Source organism: Nicotiana tabacum, chromosome 7 (genome assembly GCF_000715075.1).
Source record: "Nicotiana tabacum cultivar K326 chromosome 7, ASM71507v2, whole genome shotgun sequence".
NCBI lineage: Eukaryota > Viridiplantae > Streptophyta > Magnoliopsida > Solanales > Solanaceae > Nicotiana > Nicotiana tabacum.
Genome location: NC_134086.1, coordinates 95,739,104 through 95,753,535, shown reverse-complemented (window position 1 = coordinate 95,753,535; position 14,432 = coordinate 95,739,104). Strand labels below are relative to the sequence as shown.

General features: G+C 37.9%; 2 protein-coding genes across 2 annotated transcripts; one reads left to right on the top strand and one right to left on the bottom strand.

Moving 5' to 3' along the window:
• Positions 1–280: 280 nt before the first annotated feature.
• LOC142162191 (uncharacterized) lies at positions 281–10,241 on the top strand. The gene is made up of 3 exons (XM_075218513.1): positions 281–601; positions 9,689–9,885; positions 10,061–10,241. The coding sequence occupies exons 1-3, from the start codon at positions 281–283 to the stop codon at positions 10,239–10,241; spliced, it is 699 nt and encodes a 232-aa protein (XP_075074614.1).
• Positions 10,242–11,302: 1,061 nt separating this feature from the next.
• On the bottom strand, positions 11,303–14,074 carry LOC107761735 (uncharacterized). Its single transcript, XM_075217373.1, has 4 exons — positions 13,916–14,074; positions 12,238–12,519; positions 11,871–12,158; positions 11,303–11,453 (listed from the first exon to the last, which is right to left on the bottom strand). Exons 1-4 carry the CDS (start codon positions 13,994–13,996, stop codon positions 11,445–11,447), a joined length of 660 nt encoding a protein of 219 aa, XP_075073474.1. The 5' UTR covers positions 13,997–14,074; the 3' UTR covers positions 11,303–11,444.
• Positions 14,075–14,432: the final 358 nt, after the last annotated feature.

Sequence of the window (14,432 nt, the reverse complement as noted above, 5' to 3'; positions counted from 1 at the left end):
GTTTGAAGCTAATGCAGGTCAGCAGACTAACAATCACACTAATGTAGATAACACAGAAGCACTAACAATAACTCAAATACCAGTAGTTGATAACATAAAAGAACACTATTATATTCAGCAAAACAATGTTTTCATTGATCATCAGATGCCTACTGAAGGAGAAATACAAGCACAACAGTTTACTCAAAATGTGTCAACTGGAATATTGGGTAGAAGTCAATCCAATCCACAACAACTTCCAGTCAGAAAATCTAACAGAGATACACAACTGCCAGCATAGATGAAAGATTTTGTGTCATTGAATATTCACCAAGAGGTGCCTTATGCTATGAATAAATACATAGGGTATGATCACCTATCTCCAAAATATCAAGCCTTTGTTGTAGTTTTTTCTTCTACTACTGGACCTGCTACATATGCTGAGGCTAGTAAAGATCTTAGGTGGATATCAGCAATGAAAGAAGAAATAAAGGCTTTAGAAAGCAATAACACCTGGAAATTAGTTGCATTACCTGAAGGAAAGAAACTTATAGGCTACAAATGGATATACAAAATAAAATATCAAGCTTTAGGGGAGATAGAAAGGTTTAAGGCTAGACTTGTATCCAAATGTTATAGCCAACAAGAAGGCATTGATTATTAAGAAATATTTTCATTTGTGGTGAAAATGGTAATTATTAGAACAATATTGGCATTGGTAGCTGCTAAACAATGATATATACAACAAATGGATGTATATATTTCCTTTCTACAAGGTGATTTACTTGATGAAATTTATATGGATCTACCTCAAGGATTTAGAAGTCAGGGGGAGAAGACGGTATGCAGACTTACCAAATCCTTGTATGAATTAAAGCAAGCCCCAAGACAATGCAATGTGAAACTATCTGAAGCTCTTGTAAAGTTACAATTCAAGCAAAGTCAATTTCATCATTTCTTATATATGAAAATGACAACTGAAGGTATGGTATTGGTTTTAATATATGTTGATGACATGTTACTTACTGGTGACAATTTGGAATTGATTCAAGACACCAAGAATTCTATACAAAATATTTTCAAAATGAAAAATCTCAGAGAGTTAAGGAATTGATGATCTTTTAACTTTTTGGGGTTAGAGTTTGCTAGATCCTGTCAAGGTGTTGTTACTTATTAGAGAAAATGTGATGACCCAATATTCCATTTATAGTTTTAACCCTCACATCTGTATTTTAAAACCTCGATTAACTCTTTTTTGCCTTCCTCAAGGATGGGTCAATGAGGATGTGTATAGACTATCGGCAGTTGAAAAAAGTCACTATCAAGAACAAGTATCCGTTGTCGAGGATTGATGACTTATTTGATCAGCTTCAGGGTGCCAAAGTATTTTTGAAGATTGATTTGAGGTTTGGCTACCATCAATTGAGGAATAGGGCATCTGATGTCCCTAAGACGGCTTTTCGGACTCAGTTTGGGCATTATGAGTTCCTAGTAATGTTATTTGGGTTGACAAATGCCCCAGTAGCATTTATGGATTTGATGAACGGGGTGTTCAAGCCCTACTTAAATTTTTTGTGATTTTATTCATTGATGATATCTTGATCTACTCCCGCAGTCGAGAGGAGCATGAGCAGCATCTTCGGATTGTACTTCAGACTCTAAGAGATAGTCAGTTATATGCCAAGTTTTCAAAGTGTGAGTTTTGGTTTGACTCAGTTGCCTTTTTGGGACATGTTGTATCGGTAGAGGGCATGAAAGTGGATCCTAAGAAGATTAAGGCAGTTCAGAACTGGCCTAGACTTACTTCAGCTACATAGATCCGGAGTTTCATGGGTTTGGCAGGTTATTATCGCTAGTTCATGGAGGGTTTTATCTATAGCAGCCCTATTGACAAGATTGACCCAGAAGGGTGCCCCGTTCAGATGGTCAGACGAGTGTGAGTTGAGCTTTCAGAAGCTCAAGACTACTTTGACTAAGGTGCCAATGTTGGTATTGCTCACCGGTCTCAAGACCTTACATAGTGTATTGTGATGCATCGTATTGGGCTCGGTGCAGTATTGATATAAAATAGCAGGGTGATTGCATATGTGTCACGTCAGTTGAAGGTTCATCAGAAGAACTATCATGTTCATGACTTAGAGTTAGCAGCCATTATTCAAACGTTGAAGATTTGGAGGCACCATCTTTACGGCATGTCATGTGAGGTATTCACGGATCATTAAAGTCTACAGTACTTGTTCAAGCAAAAGGATCTCAACTTGAGGCAGAGAAGGTGGTTGGAGCTGTTGAAAGACTATGATATCACCATTTTGTTTCATCTTGGGAAGGTCAACACGGTGGCCGATGCCTTGAGTATAAAGGCAGTGAGTATGAGTAGCCTTGCGTATATCCCAGTTGGTGAGAGACCTCTTGCAGCAGCTGTTTAGTCTTTGGCTAATCAGTTTGCTAGGTTAGATGTTTAAGGGCCCAATCGTGTTTTAGCTTGCACAGTCGCTCAGTCTTTCTTGTATGAGCGCATCAGAGAGCATCAGTATAATGATCCCCATTTGCTTGTCCTTAGGGACACAGTGCGGCACGGTGGTGCCAAGCAGGTTACTGTTGGAGATGATAGGGTTTTGAGGATGCAAGGTCGTATTTATGTACCAAATATAGATGGGCTTTGTGAGTTGATCCTTGAGGAGGCCCATAGTTCTCGGTATTCTATTCAGCTAGGTGCCGCCAAGATGTATCAGGACTTGCGAGAGCATTATTGATGGAGGAAAATGAAGAAGGATATAGTTGCATATGTAGCTCGGTGTCTAAATTGTCAGCAAGTAAAGTACGAACATCAGAGACCTAGGGGTTTGCTTTAGAAGTTAGAGATTCCTAAGTGGAAGTAAGAGCATATCACTATGGATTTTGTTGTTGGAATCCCACGGACTTAAAAGAAGTTCGACACAGTATGGGCTATTGTGGACAGGTTGACCAAGTAAGCACATTTCATTCCAGTGGTAGTTACCTATTCTTTAGAGTGGTTAGCTGAGATCTACATATGCGAGATCGTCTATCTTCACTATGTGCCTGTGTCTATCATTTCTGATCAAGGTATGCAGTTCACCTTACACTTTTGAAGGGTTGTATAGTGTGAGTTGGGCACGCAGGTTGAGTTGAGCATAATATTTCATTCCCAGACAGACGGACAGTCCGAGTGCACTATTTAGATATTGGAGGATATACTTCGCACTTATGGATTTCGGGGGTTCTTGGGATCAGTTCTTGGCGTTTATGGAGTTTGCCTACAACAATAGCTACCAGTTGAACATTCAGATGGCTCCCTATGAGGCATTATATGGGAGGCAGTGCCATTTTCCAACTGGATGGTTCGAGCTAGGGGAGGTTCGATTGTTCGGTATAGATTTGGTATGAGATGCCTTAGATTAGGTCAGATTATTCAGGATTGACTTCGCACCGCTCAGTCTAGGCAGAAGAGTTATATCGATCGTAGAGGTTGTGATGTTGCACCCATGGTCGGAGAGAGGGTATTGCTCCGGGATTCACTCATGAAGGGTGTGATGATGTTCGGAAAGAATGGCAAGTTGAGCCCTAGATATATCGAACCCTTTGAGATTCTTGAGAGAGTGGGTGAGGTGGCCTACAAGCTCGTATTACCACCCAGTTTATCAGAAGTCCATCTTTTGTTCCATGTGTCCATGCTTCGGAAGTATCACAGTGATCTATCCCATATGTTAGATTTCAGCTCAGTCCAATAGGACAAGGATTTGACTTATGAGGAGGAGCCGGTGGTTATTTTAGACCGGCAGGTTTGGAAGTTTAGGTCTAAAAGTTATCCTTCGGTTCAAGTGCAGTGGAGAGGTCAGTTGATCGAAGCAGCCACTTGGGAGTTCGAGTCGGACATGCAGAGTAGATATCCACACCTTTCACTAGTTCAGCTACTTTAATATGTTCGCTCTAGGCCGAATATTTGTTTTAGAGGTGGAGAATGTGATGACCTGATAGGTTATTTATAGTTTTAACCCTCAATTTTGTGTTTCAAAATCTCAATTAGCTCCGTTTATCCTTCCTCGATTTGTGTGCATAGTCCGTATCTTTTTCCAGGTTTTTAAGAAAAAAATTGACAGAAATGTGAAATCGTGCTTTAAAATTCATTTGAGTTGACTTTGATTAATATTTTGAGCAAATAGACCTGGATCAGTGTTTTGATAGTATCGGCTGGTCTGTATCACGATTTGGGACTTGGGAGGATGCCCAGAATCGAATTCAAAAAGTCCATAGCCTTGAATTATTGCCATTTATTGAAAATTAGACGTTTAAAGGTTTAAAGAAATTCCAAGTTTGATCGTAGTTTGACTATGTCGCTACTAGGTCCTGATTCTAGTTTCAAAACTTTTTATAAGTTCATTTCAGTATTTATGACTTGTCCGCAAAATTTAGTGCAAAACAGAGTTAATTTGATGTGATTCGGACGTCCAGTTGAAAAGTTGCATGTTTTTAAGTTCCATTGAAAATTTCATTCATTTAGGTGTCTGCTTCGTAGTTCTAGGTGTTATTTTGGTGTTTTGATCGTGCGAGCGAGTTCGTATGATGTTTTTTGACTTGTGTGCATTTTGGTTTGGTGCCCCGAGGGCTCGGATTAATTACAGATAGGCTTCAGAGTGGTTTTTGACTTAGAATTATAGTTGGTGCAAGTTTTCATGTGGTACTGAACTGCAGATCTCGCATTTCTAGGTCTGGCTCGCAATGCAAGCCGCACTTTTGCGAATGACACTTTACATTTGTGAGCATGGGATGGGTGGGCAGGACTCACAATTGCGAGGAAAAGTTTGCATTTGCGGACTAAACAGTGATCGCATTTGCGATCGAAGAGACGCAATTGCGACTCGGCAATATTAGAGCAGGCTTCGTATTTGCGAAGTGAAAGTGCGCAATTGCGGAAGCTGGTGTTTGCAATTGCGAACAAATTGTCGGATCTATGATGACAACAGGCTCAGTGACTTCTTCACATTTGCGAAGGGTTGATCGCAATTGCGAACTATGTGTCGCAATTGCGATAACTGCATCCGGGTAAAAGAGGGGAAAATTCCATTAAATTCTCAACCCTAAACACCTTACAGGCGCCAAGATAACACCTTACAGGCAATATTCCATTAAATACCCATTACATTTCATAAGATTTCAACATGAAATCCAGGATCTCCATGGTAGAAATTGGGAATTTGGGTAGAATTCGAGATTTTTATAAAATTGGGATTTAGACCTCGTATTGAGGTCAGATTTTGAATTAAATTTCATAGTCAAGCTCAGGGTTGACTTTTGTTGACTTTTTCAATAATGATCTAAATTGAACCTCTTTCATTCACTAATGGTTTCTAAAGTTTTTTTTGAATCGTTTAGTTAGTAATTTGCTAGAATTGGTTTTGGAGGCTCGTTCGAAAGGCAAGGCCGTGGTTGAATTTTGAGTTGATTGCGGAGTGAGGTAAGTGTTGGATCTAACCTTGATTTGAGGGAATTAAGAACTCTTGAGCTATGTGCTATGTGAATTTCATGAGTACTGGCGTATATGCGAGGTGACGAGTGTCTATACACCGTCAATTATTTGTTTCCATGTCTAACCGTATTTCATTAATTATAGCGTTCCATGTCTTGGTTGTTACTTACCTTAATTACTTCCTATGCCTTAACTTGCTACTTGTCATTTATTATTCTTGCATTATAAATGTTAATTTCTTTCATGCTCCGATGCTTAATTGATACTTGCCTTAATTGTCTACCTTGTATCCGTTAATTGTCATATATTTGACTTGCCTTGTTGCTCAGTATTAATGGTAGCCTTTCATGATTTGGTACGAGATTGCTTCTTTATTTGTAGCTCTGATATTCATTAACCGTAGAGATTCTTGTGATTTGTGTTGTTAAAGTGATTGCACTTATTGATTTATTTATATCAGTACAGTGAGATCGAGTTGCACGCCGCAATAGGTGAAATAAGGGTGGATTGATTAGGTGAAATAAGGGAGGATTTATATTGATACCGTGGGATTGGGTTGCGCGCCGCAATAGGTGAAATAAGGATGGATTGATATGGTGAAATAAGAGTGAATTATTATATTGACTCTGATTATATGGTGGGATCGGGTTGTGCGCAGCAACATATATTTACTTATTATTATTGATATTTTTATGGTGGAATAAGGGAGGATAGTGTTGTGTGGTGGGATCGGGTTGCGCGCCGCAACAATTTATATGTTTTCTATTCCATATTGTATTGTGTTGGCTTCGGTACTTTCGTACGAGACTCTAAAGATTGGTTTATCTGGTATTTACTAGTTTTCTTTGAGTATTGAGTTATTTTCATGAGTTAACTGCCTTATTTTGTTTCTGTATTTTCATTTCATGTCCTTATTTCACTACTTCGTCGAGGTTAGGCTCGGCACTTACAGAGTATATGGGGTCGGTTGTACACATACTATACTCTATACTACTTGTGCAGATTTTGGAGTTAGTCCCAGCGGCGGTCAGTAGATTGCTCGGGTTGACTACTAGTACGGAGACTTGAGGTAAAGCTTCTCGGCATTTGTAGCCCTCATGCAACGGCCCGGTTGATTGTTTCCAGAATTGTAGACCTGTTCCCTCATTTTTTGCTCTTTTTGTATTTTACAACTGTTAAATGACTTACCGGGTTGGTTGGTTCGGGTCCGGAGTGATTTCAGAGTGAATTGAAACACTTAGTCTTATAATTGAAAGCTTAAGTTGAAATAGTTGGCTGGATGTCAACTTATGTGTAAACGACCTCGGATTTGAATTTGGATGGTTCCGTTAGGTTCATTGGGTGATTTTGGACTTAGGAACGTGTCTGGATTGTGATTTGGAGGTCCACAGTAGAATTAGGCTTGAAATGGCAAAAGTTAGAATTTCAGGAATTTTGACCGGGAGTGGACTTTTTGATATCGGGGTGGTTGAATTTCCGAAAGTTGGAGTAGGTTCGTGGTGTCATTTATGACTTGTATGCAAAATCCAAGGCCAATCGGACGTAATTTGATAGGTTTCAGCGTTGTTTGTAGAATTTGGAAATTTCAAAGTTCATTAGGCTTGAATCCGTGCGCAATTTGTGTTTTGATGTTGTTTGAGATGATTTGAGGATTCGACTAAGTTCGTATGATATTTTAAGACGTGTTGGTATGTTTGGTTGTGGTCCCGAGGCCTTGGGCTGATTTTGGCTGGCAAACGGATCCAAGTTAGATGTTGAAGGACTGCTGAAGTTTGGACTCCGCTGTTGTGATCGCACTTGCGAGGGGTGCAATACCGCAGGTGCGGCAGGTGGAGTGCAAAAGCGAAAGTGATGGGAGTTAGCAGGCTTCGCAGGTGATATGATTTTCCCGCACCTGCGATCTCGTAGATGCGGACCAGTGGTCGTAGGAGCGAAGGTAGTTGGGGTTTAGTGGTTTCCCTAGAAGCGGATTCTCCTCGCAGAAGCGAGCCCACATGAGCGGGATTTGGGCCATAGCTGCGGAAGACCTGGGCAAAACATATAAATACGAGGTCCCGAAATGTTTCACCATTTCTAACACTTTGAGCTCAAATTTTAGAGGTTTTTGAGAGGGTTTTTGAAGAGATTCTTAAGGTAAGCTCCTTGTGTTTTCTTCAATAATTATGTTTCTCCACTGATTTTTCACCTAGTTAGTGTATTTTTTAGGTAAAATTTGGGGGTTTGAGGCTAGGGATTTGGAGTTAATTTTGGGGATTTGAATGACCATTTGGTTTCGGATTTTAATAAAATTGGTATGATTAGACTCGTGAATGGGCTTTCGGATTTTATGACTTTTGTCAGATTTCGAGATGTGAGCCCGGGGGCTGGGTTTGAGCCGATTTTGGATTCTGCTTATTATTTCGTATTTTTCTTGTGAAATTGATTTCTTTAGCCCGTATTGATTGCATTGTACTGTTTATGGCTAGATTCGGAACATTTGGAGGTCGACTTGCAAGGATTCAGGTAAGTAACAGTTCTAAATCTTGTCCTGGGGGTATGAAACCCCGGATTTTGTGTTATGTGATTGTTTTGGAGGTAACGCATATGCTAGGTGACGGGCGAGTAGGCGTGCACCGTGGGAATTGTGACTTGGTCCATTCCGTGAAACGGAAAAGTTGAATAAACTTGTTGTTAGCTATATGCTCTTCATGTGTTATAGAAATTTGACTATGAATCATGTTAGAGACCATGTTTAGGCTATGTGTTGGTACTGTTGGGACCAACAAATGCCGTGTTACATGTTGAATTACCTGCTAAATGTTATTTATACTCTGTCTCAGTTTTTACTCGCATATCTTATCCCAGTCTCTATTATTCTTATTGATACATCATATTGTTGTTGTTTGGGCTGATTTTCTTGATTTCTGACAGCCCGAGAGACTTGAGAGGTTGATGACTGAGTGAGGTCGAGAGCCTGATTGTAAGGATATTTATGGGATTGGGTTGCATGCCGCAACATGTTTTATTGATTTATGCCATGATTGGCTTGATATAGCGCTTGGCTAAATGAGCCCCTCCGGAATATGTACATTGCGAGTGTCGAGTGCTGAGTGACCGTGAAGAATGAGTGACTATGAGACTGGAGTGAATGGGAGGACTGAGTTATTATTGCCATGAGAGGTTGTATATGATTTCATTGTTGTTGCACATAGTTGCCTTATATCACTATTTTGAAACCTTCTGAAAGATATTTTTATCCGGTTTTACTTGAACTTGGCACGAATAAACTGATTTGACTAAATTTGCTGGATTTGGGAAGCATGTCTATTTTCCTTGTTGAGACTACTGAAAATGAATTATAACTGTGTAGCTCGTCACTATCTTTCAATTCCTTATTTATTATAATTACTTACTGAGTTAGTTGTACTCACGCTACATCCTGAACTTCGTGTGCAGATCCAGGAGTTTCTGGATGCGGAGGGTGTTGATATTTCACATAGCTGACCGTTGGAGATATCGAGGTAGCTGCCTAGCGTTCGCAGTTCTTGTTTCTCCTTCCTTATCTTTTTCTACCATTGTACTTAGATTCAGACTTGGATAGACACTTTACCTCTAGACTAATGATGTATAAATGCGCATGGGCTCAGTGACACCCCTATATTGGAGCTATTTTCCGCACTTGTGTTTTGGGTTTTACCCTTGTTTATGAATACTTTGCTCATTTAAAATTTCTTGATTCATTTTCTGTTAAATATTGGAAGTATTTTGGAAATGTCAGCTTGCCTAGTACTATCGATCGACGCCATCACGACAGGTTAGGATTTGGATCGTGACACCTGAAGTCCCCTTCTACTTTATCTTAGCTGTGTATTTTCTTCCAGATGGCTTTACTTTCATTCAGACCTTTATTTGTATTATTCTAGTAGCTCGTGCACTTATGACACCAGATTCAAGGTTGTATTTAGATATTTTAGTTGTTATGTCTTTCTGCAGTTTACTTTAGATTTATTTCAATTATTTCGGTTTCTTTATTACTATTTAATCTGAAATATTAAAAATGGATAAACTAGTCTAACGTTGGCTTGCCTAGCAAGTGAAATATTAGGCGTCATCACGATCCCGAAGGTGGAATTTCCGAATCTTGACAGAAAATATGCATTAGAACTTATTGCAGAAGTGGGATTAACAACATCTAAACCAACAGCTACACCAATTGATATAAATGTGAAACTTATAACTAAACAGTATGATGAACATATTTGGAAGGATGACAAATTAGAAGCAAATCCTACTGTTGATCAAGCTGCCTATCAGAGATTAATAGGGAAACTTCTATACTTGACTGTAACCAGACCAGACATATCATTTGGACTTCAGACTCTAAGCCAATTCCTTCAGCAACCAAGAAATTTTCATATGGAAGCAGCCTTAAGAATTATAAAGTATGTTTAAAATAGCACAGGACAAGGTATTCTACTATATATCTAGTCATCACAGCAACACTCTCACTACATATTGTGATGCAGACTAAGCATCTTGCCCAGTTACTGGTTTTCTAATCAAGGTGGGCAACTCCTTAGTGTCCTGGAAATCCAAAAAACAAACTACTATTTCTAGAAGCTCAGTAGAGGCAGAATACATGAGCTTAGCTGCAACTATGGCAGAATTAACATGGTTACTAGGAATGCTGAAAGAGATTGATGTTGAAGTCAACTTGCCAGTTGACATATTTACTGATAGCAAAGCAGTTATTCAAATAGCTGCCAATCATGATACCACAAGAGAACTAAGCATATAGAAATAAATGGCCACTTTTGTAACAGAAAATCCAACAAGGACTGGTTAGCACAAAATATATTTCACAAATGATCAACTAGCAGACTTGCTAACAAAAGGATTAAGTAAGGTTCATCATATATACTTGAGTTCCATGTTAGGTGTGTTTGTCATTTTTACACCACCTAATTTGAGGGGAAGTGTTGGACTAATATGAGGACAAAAATGTCATTGTCTATAGGTTAGTTAAGTGGTTAAGTAAGTAGCTAGGAGTTAGTTAAGCCTGTACTCTATATGTGTATCCGGATACCTTCACAATAATCGATCAATGAAAATTCTTCTCTCCTATCTCTCACTTCTATCTTCTTCTTCCTCAAATTACATCATGGTATCAAAGCATTTAACTCAAAAGCTTTCGAGTCTATAATTTTCTTCCACAGCTCTATTTCTTCTCAATTTTGAGATTCTGTTCTCATTTTGTTTTCTTATGCAATTGGTATTCTGCGTTTGCAATTCATTCACACACCATTGTATGCTATATATCCTAGTGGTGGCAAAATGGATTAAAAAATAGTTATTAATCCATATTATCCACTAAAAATGAGTTAGATAAGGCTTTTTAAATACGGGTTAAATATAGATACGAACCATATTATCTACTTAGAAAATAGATAACCAATGGATAATTAATAATGCGTTTAACTTTTACACTTGTAAAGACTCAATTTGGAGGTTCCTCAAGTTTGGGAGACTAGTAATTCTCTAAAAAATGATCATATTCAAGAAGTCACAGATTAAATGGATATCTATGTTAGCCGCCGGTTAACCCATGTTTTATCCGTGTTAAAAAAGAACCGATCAAATAATTTATCCGTTTTTGAATTATCCATTTTCAATCCGTCCAAATACGACCCCACCCGACCGTTTCCCACTCTTATATCCTAGTAATGACACTGTTTAGTAACAAAAGTATGCATGGGCACAAATTATTAAAGGACTTTTTTGAATATCAGCAAAGAAGAGCTGGAGAAGATTCTACCTTAAATATGCCATGACATTCTAAGTGGCTATAAAACTTAAGCATGCCATTAAAGGAAATTCATCTCATGCATGACATTGAAGTGAACAACCACGGGAGACTGTTATATTACATCCAATTAAAAGTTCACAGGAAGTAAATGAAGTACACATTATTTTACATTACTTCCATCCCCATATCAGAATCCTACATCACCTGAAACCATAAGAGAACATATGCATCAGTCAATACGCAAGGAGACTTGCAAATATAATTTCTACATTTTAATTAGCAAAAGTTCAATGCATCCTGTTGTCAAACTGAAACTAATTAATAGAATGCTCTAGCATTCACAAAAGAAATTTTGAGACACGGATGTGTTGTTTTATACCACTAGGACTATTGAAAGAGGATATGACTCCATATATATCATTGCATTTTTGGATTTTCAGGACTACTTTACAAAAGTTAGTGAGTATAAACATGAATAAACTTGCAGGTCCCATATTACTTTTTAGTTAGAAAACGGGAGAAAAGAGTTTCTTCAAGGAAAAATAAAAGTATTTTGGCCGAAAAAATGAAGTAAACACTTATGAAAAGAATTAAGAAGGAAAAAGAGGAGTAGTCAATTACTTGAGCTTTCTTGTTGCATGGATTGGGGACATCACATAAACTCTCAATTACGATGAGAAGTTGATTGTCTAAATCCTGGGCGTAATTGTAGCAATTGCAGTTAACGCCAATCATTGCTCTGAATGTTGGGCAACATTGTTCACTGGAAGTTGTGTTTAACATGCAACTCTTTATCTTTTGTTTATCTTTTTCACAACAAGCATCCGGCATCAGCTGGTTGCTACGACTACTCAGCTTGTTGTCTATGGCCTTTATAGCTTCGTCCACCTCTTGCTGCATGTTGATTTCCTGCCAGATCGATCTTCGCATTAGATTTTGTTCAAAAAGACAAACTAACCTCGTTATGTAAAGAAGGGAGAAAACTAACTTGCATACGGGGACAAACAACATACTGCTTGAAGCCACAATATTCTTGCAGAGCAGTAAAAGCTCGTTTATTCACATGCTCGGCTCTCCACCAGCAAACGCAAAATTTGGTTGGGAAAAGACTGAAGGGGTATGACTTGCAACATTCGGTTATGCAGCTTCTATTTGGGTACACCATGCATTTGAAGATTTCATGGCAACCATCATTATTCTCGCTGGGTACAGATAGTGTCCATGGCCATGTGTTACTCTTGCTCACTTCTGCTAATTCCACTTGCTGCTCCTTTAATTTACATATCCATATATACAAAAAAATTTAGGACAAATTAAAATTATCCACATCCAAACATATTTTGATCAAATTACTGAATGCATGACATACGTATTTAATTTGTACATACATATTTCTTTCACATTTTTCGAAAAAATAAACAACAAAATACAAAACACATAGGAGGACTAACCAAAACCCCTATATATATATATATATGAGTTAGTTTTGGGAAAAATGAGGGGGGAAAAATCAATTCTTTTAACATTGGTAGACTAGGTCCATTACGCTAAATTCTTACAAAAATATATCTTTGAATCTAGTAAAGATTGTGTATGGGTCCAAATTTGACCGACCACGATCGACGATTGGCGGAGCCTCCTTGAATTGACGTCCCGAGGGAGACGACCCTAAGACAAACGAGAGACTGGACAACCCTTGCGATAATGTATGGCCATTAGGGAACATTGGGAATATTCTTCGAATATTCTTTGTATTTTGTCTTTTACAGTTTAGAAGAATTTCTCTCTTAGTATAAAAGGAGGATAATAACCTTGTAACCGGTATTCCAAACTCTGGAGACATTATTATTTATGAATGAAAAGAAACCTCGTGACTTATCTTTTCTTTATCTATCGCTCTTTCTAGAGATTATTATTCTCAACTAAGATTACCCCTTCATCTTATTTGTTCAAAAAAAATTTAATATCTTTTGAGTCAAACATATTGCTCTTTGATTTCATTGTTCTTCGTGGCCGATCGAATATTCCAGTTCTATATTCTTCCACTCGACGGTATATAATATATTCTCAGCTCCCAAGCAGAAGTGAGTGAAATTTTTGGACAGAGTTCATACAAAAGTCGATTAGTGCCCAAGTTAAAGGGCAAAGTTACTCAGTAAGTATGAAGGTAAAAGGTACCCGGTCAAATAGTCAAGCGCTTCAATCTATCACTTAACTGAACAAAGTTAATATGATTGGGTGAAAACAACAAGTGCAAAATAAGTATTTTCTGTTTATAAATAGAATTTTTAAAGTAATTCTGTAATTGAACTTTTAGAACAACGAGTCCCGTGACAACTTTCTTTCAGTTAACCAATAATAGAAGGAAATCATGTACCCAAAAAAAAAATTGACGCAAATTTCCCAAGCTTAATTTTTCTACCTTTTTTTAATAACAAGATAAATAGAACCCTGTTTTTATGGTGTGTGTGTGGGGGGGGGGGGGGGGGATGGATTGAGTTGCTCATTCATCAGATTTCATGCATATATCGTTTTAATTCACTTTAGTTCTAGCAGTTACAAGAGAAGAAAAACAATAAATATTGTTTAGTTTTAAAGCAAGGAACAATAATTTGTGGTTGAAGAATATAACATGGAAAGAACGAAACTTTATATCATGAGTATACCTCTTCTGCCGTAGCCGACCGGTGATTGCAAAGTATAACAGCAGCCACCATCAAGCTGAGCATCACCAAACCTCTCCTCATTTTCGCCGTCTCCTTCTTAATTTTCTATTAACGTTTAATTTGTGTTAAAATGCATACTATAGCTCGCTAGTAACCCCATCATTATATAACCTTTTAAAGTGATTATTTATAACAATTTGACATATTATATACTAATTTCTATAAGCATGCGCAGAAATCGTGGTTAGGAAAATATAATATGATTAATTCAAAAGTTCATTGACAGGAAATGGCGCGTTTTCCTATTTCGGATCTGGATATGTCCTCCTTTATTTGAGAAATTTTATTTTATGTCTACTTGCTTGTTTATAAAAAGAAGAATAAGGCAATTCAAAATTCTAGCATTTTCCTAATCACGATACTTAAGCACTAAAGGATAAAAAAGCACAAATAATTATGACCGACCTGTCATCCAATATACATATTTATAATGTTAGTATATGTGGTAATGAAGAGG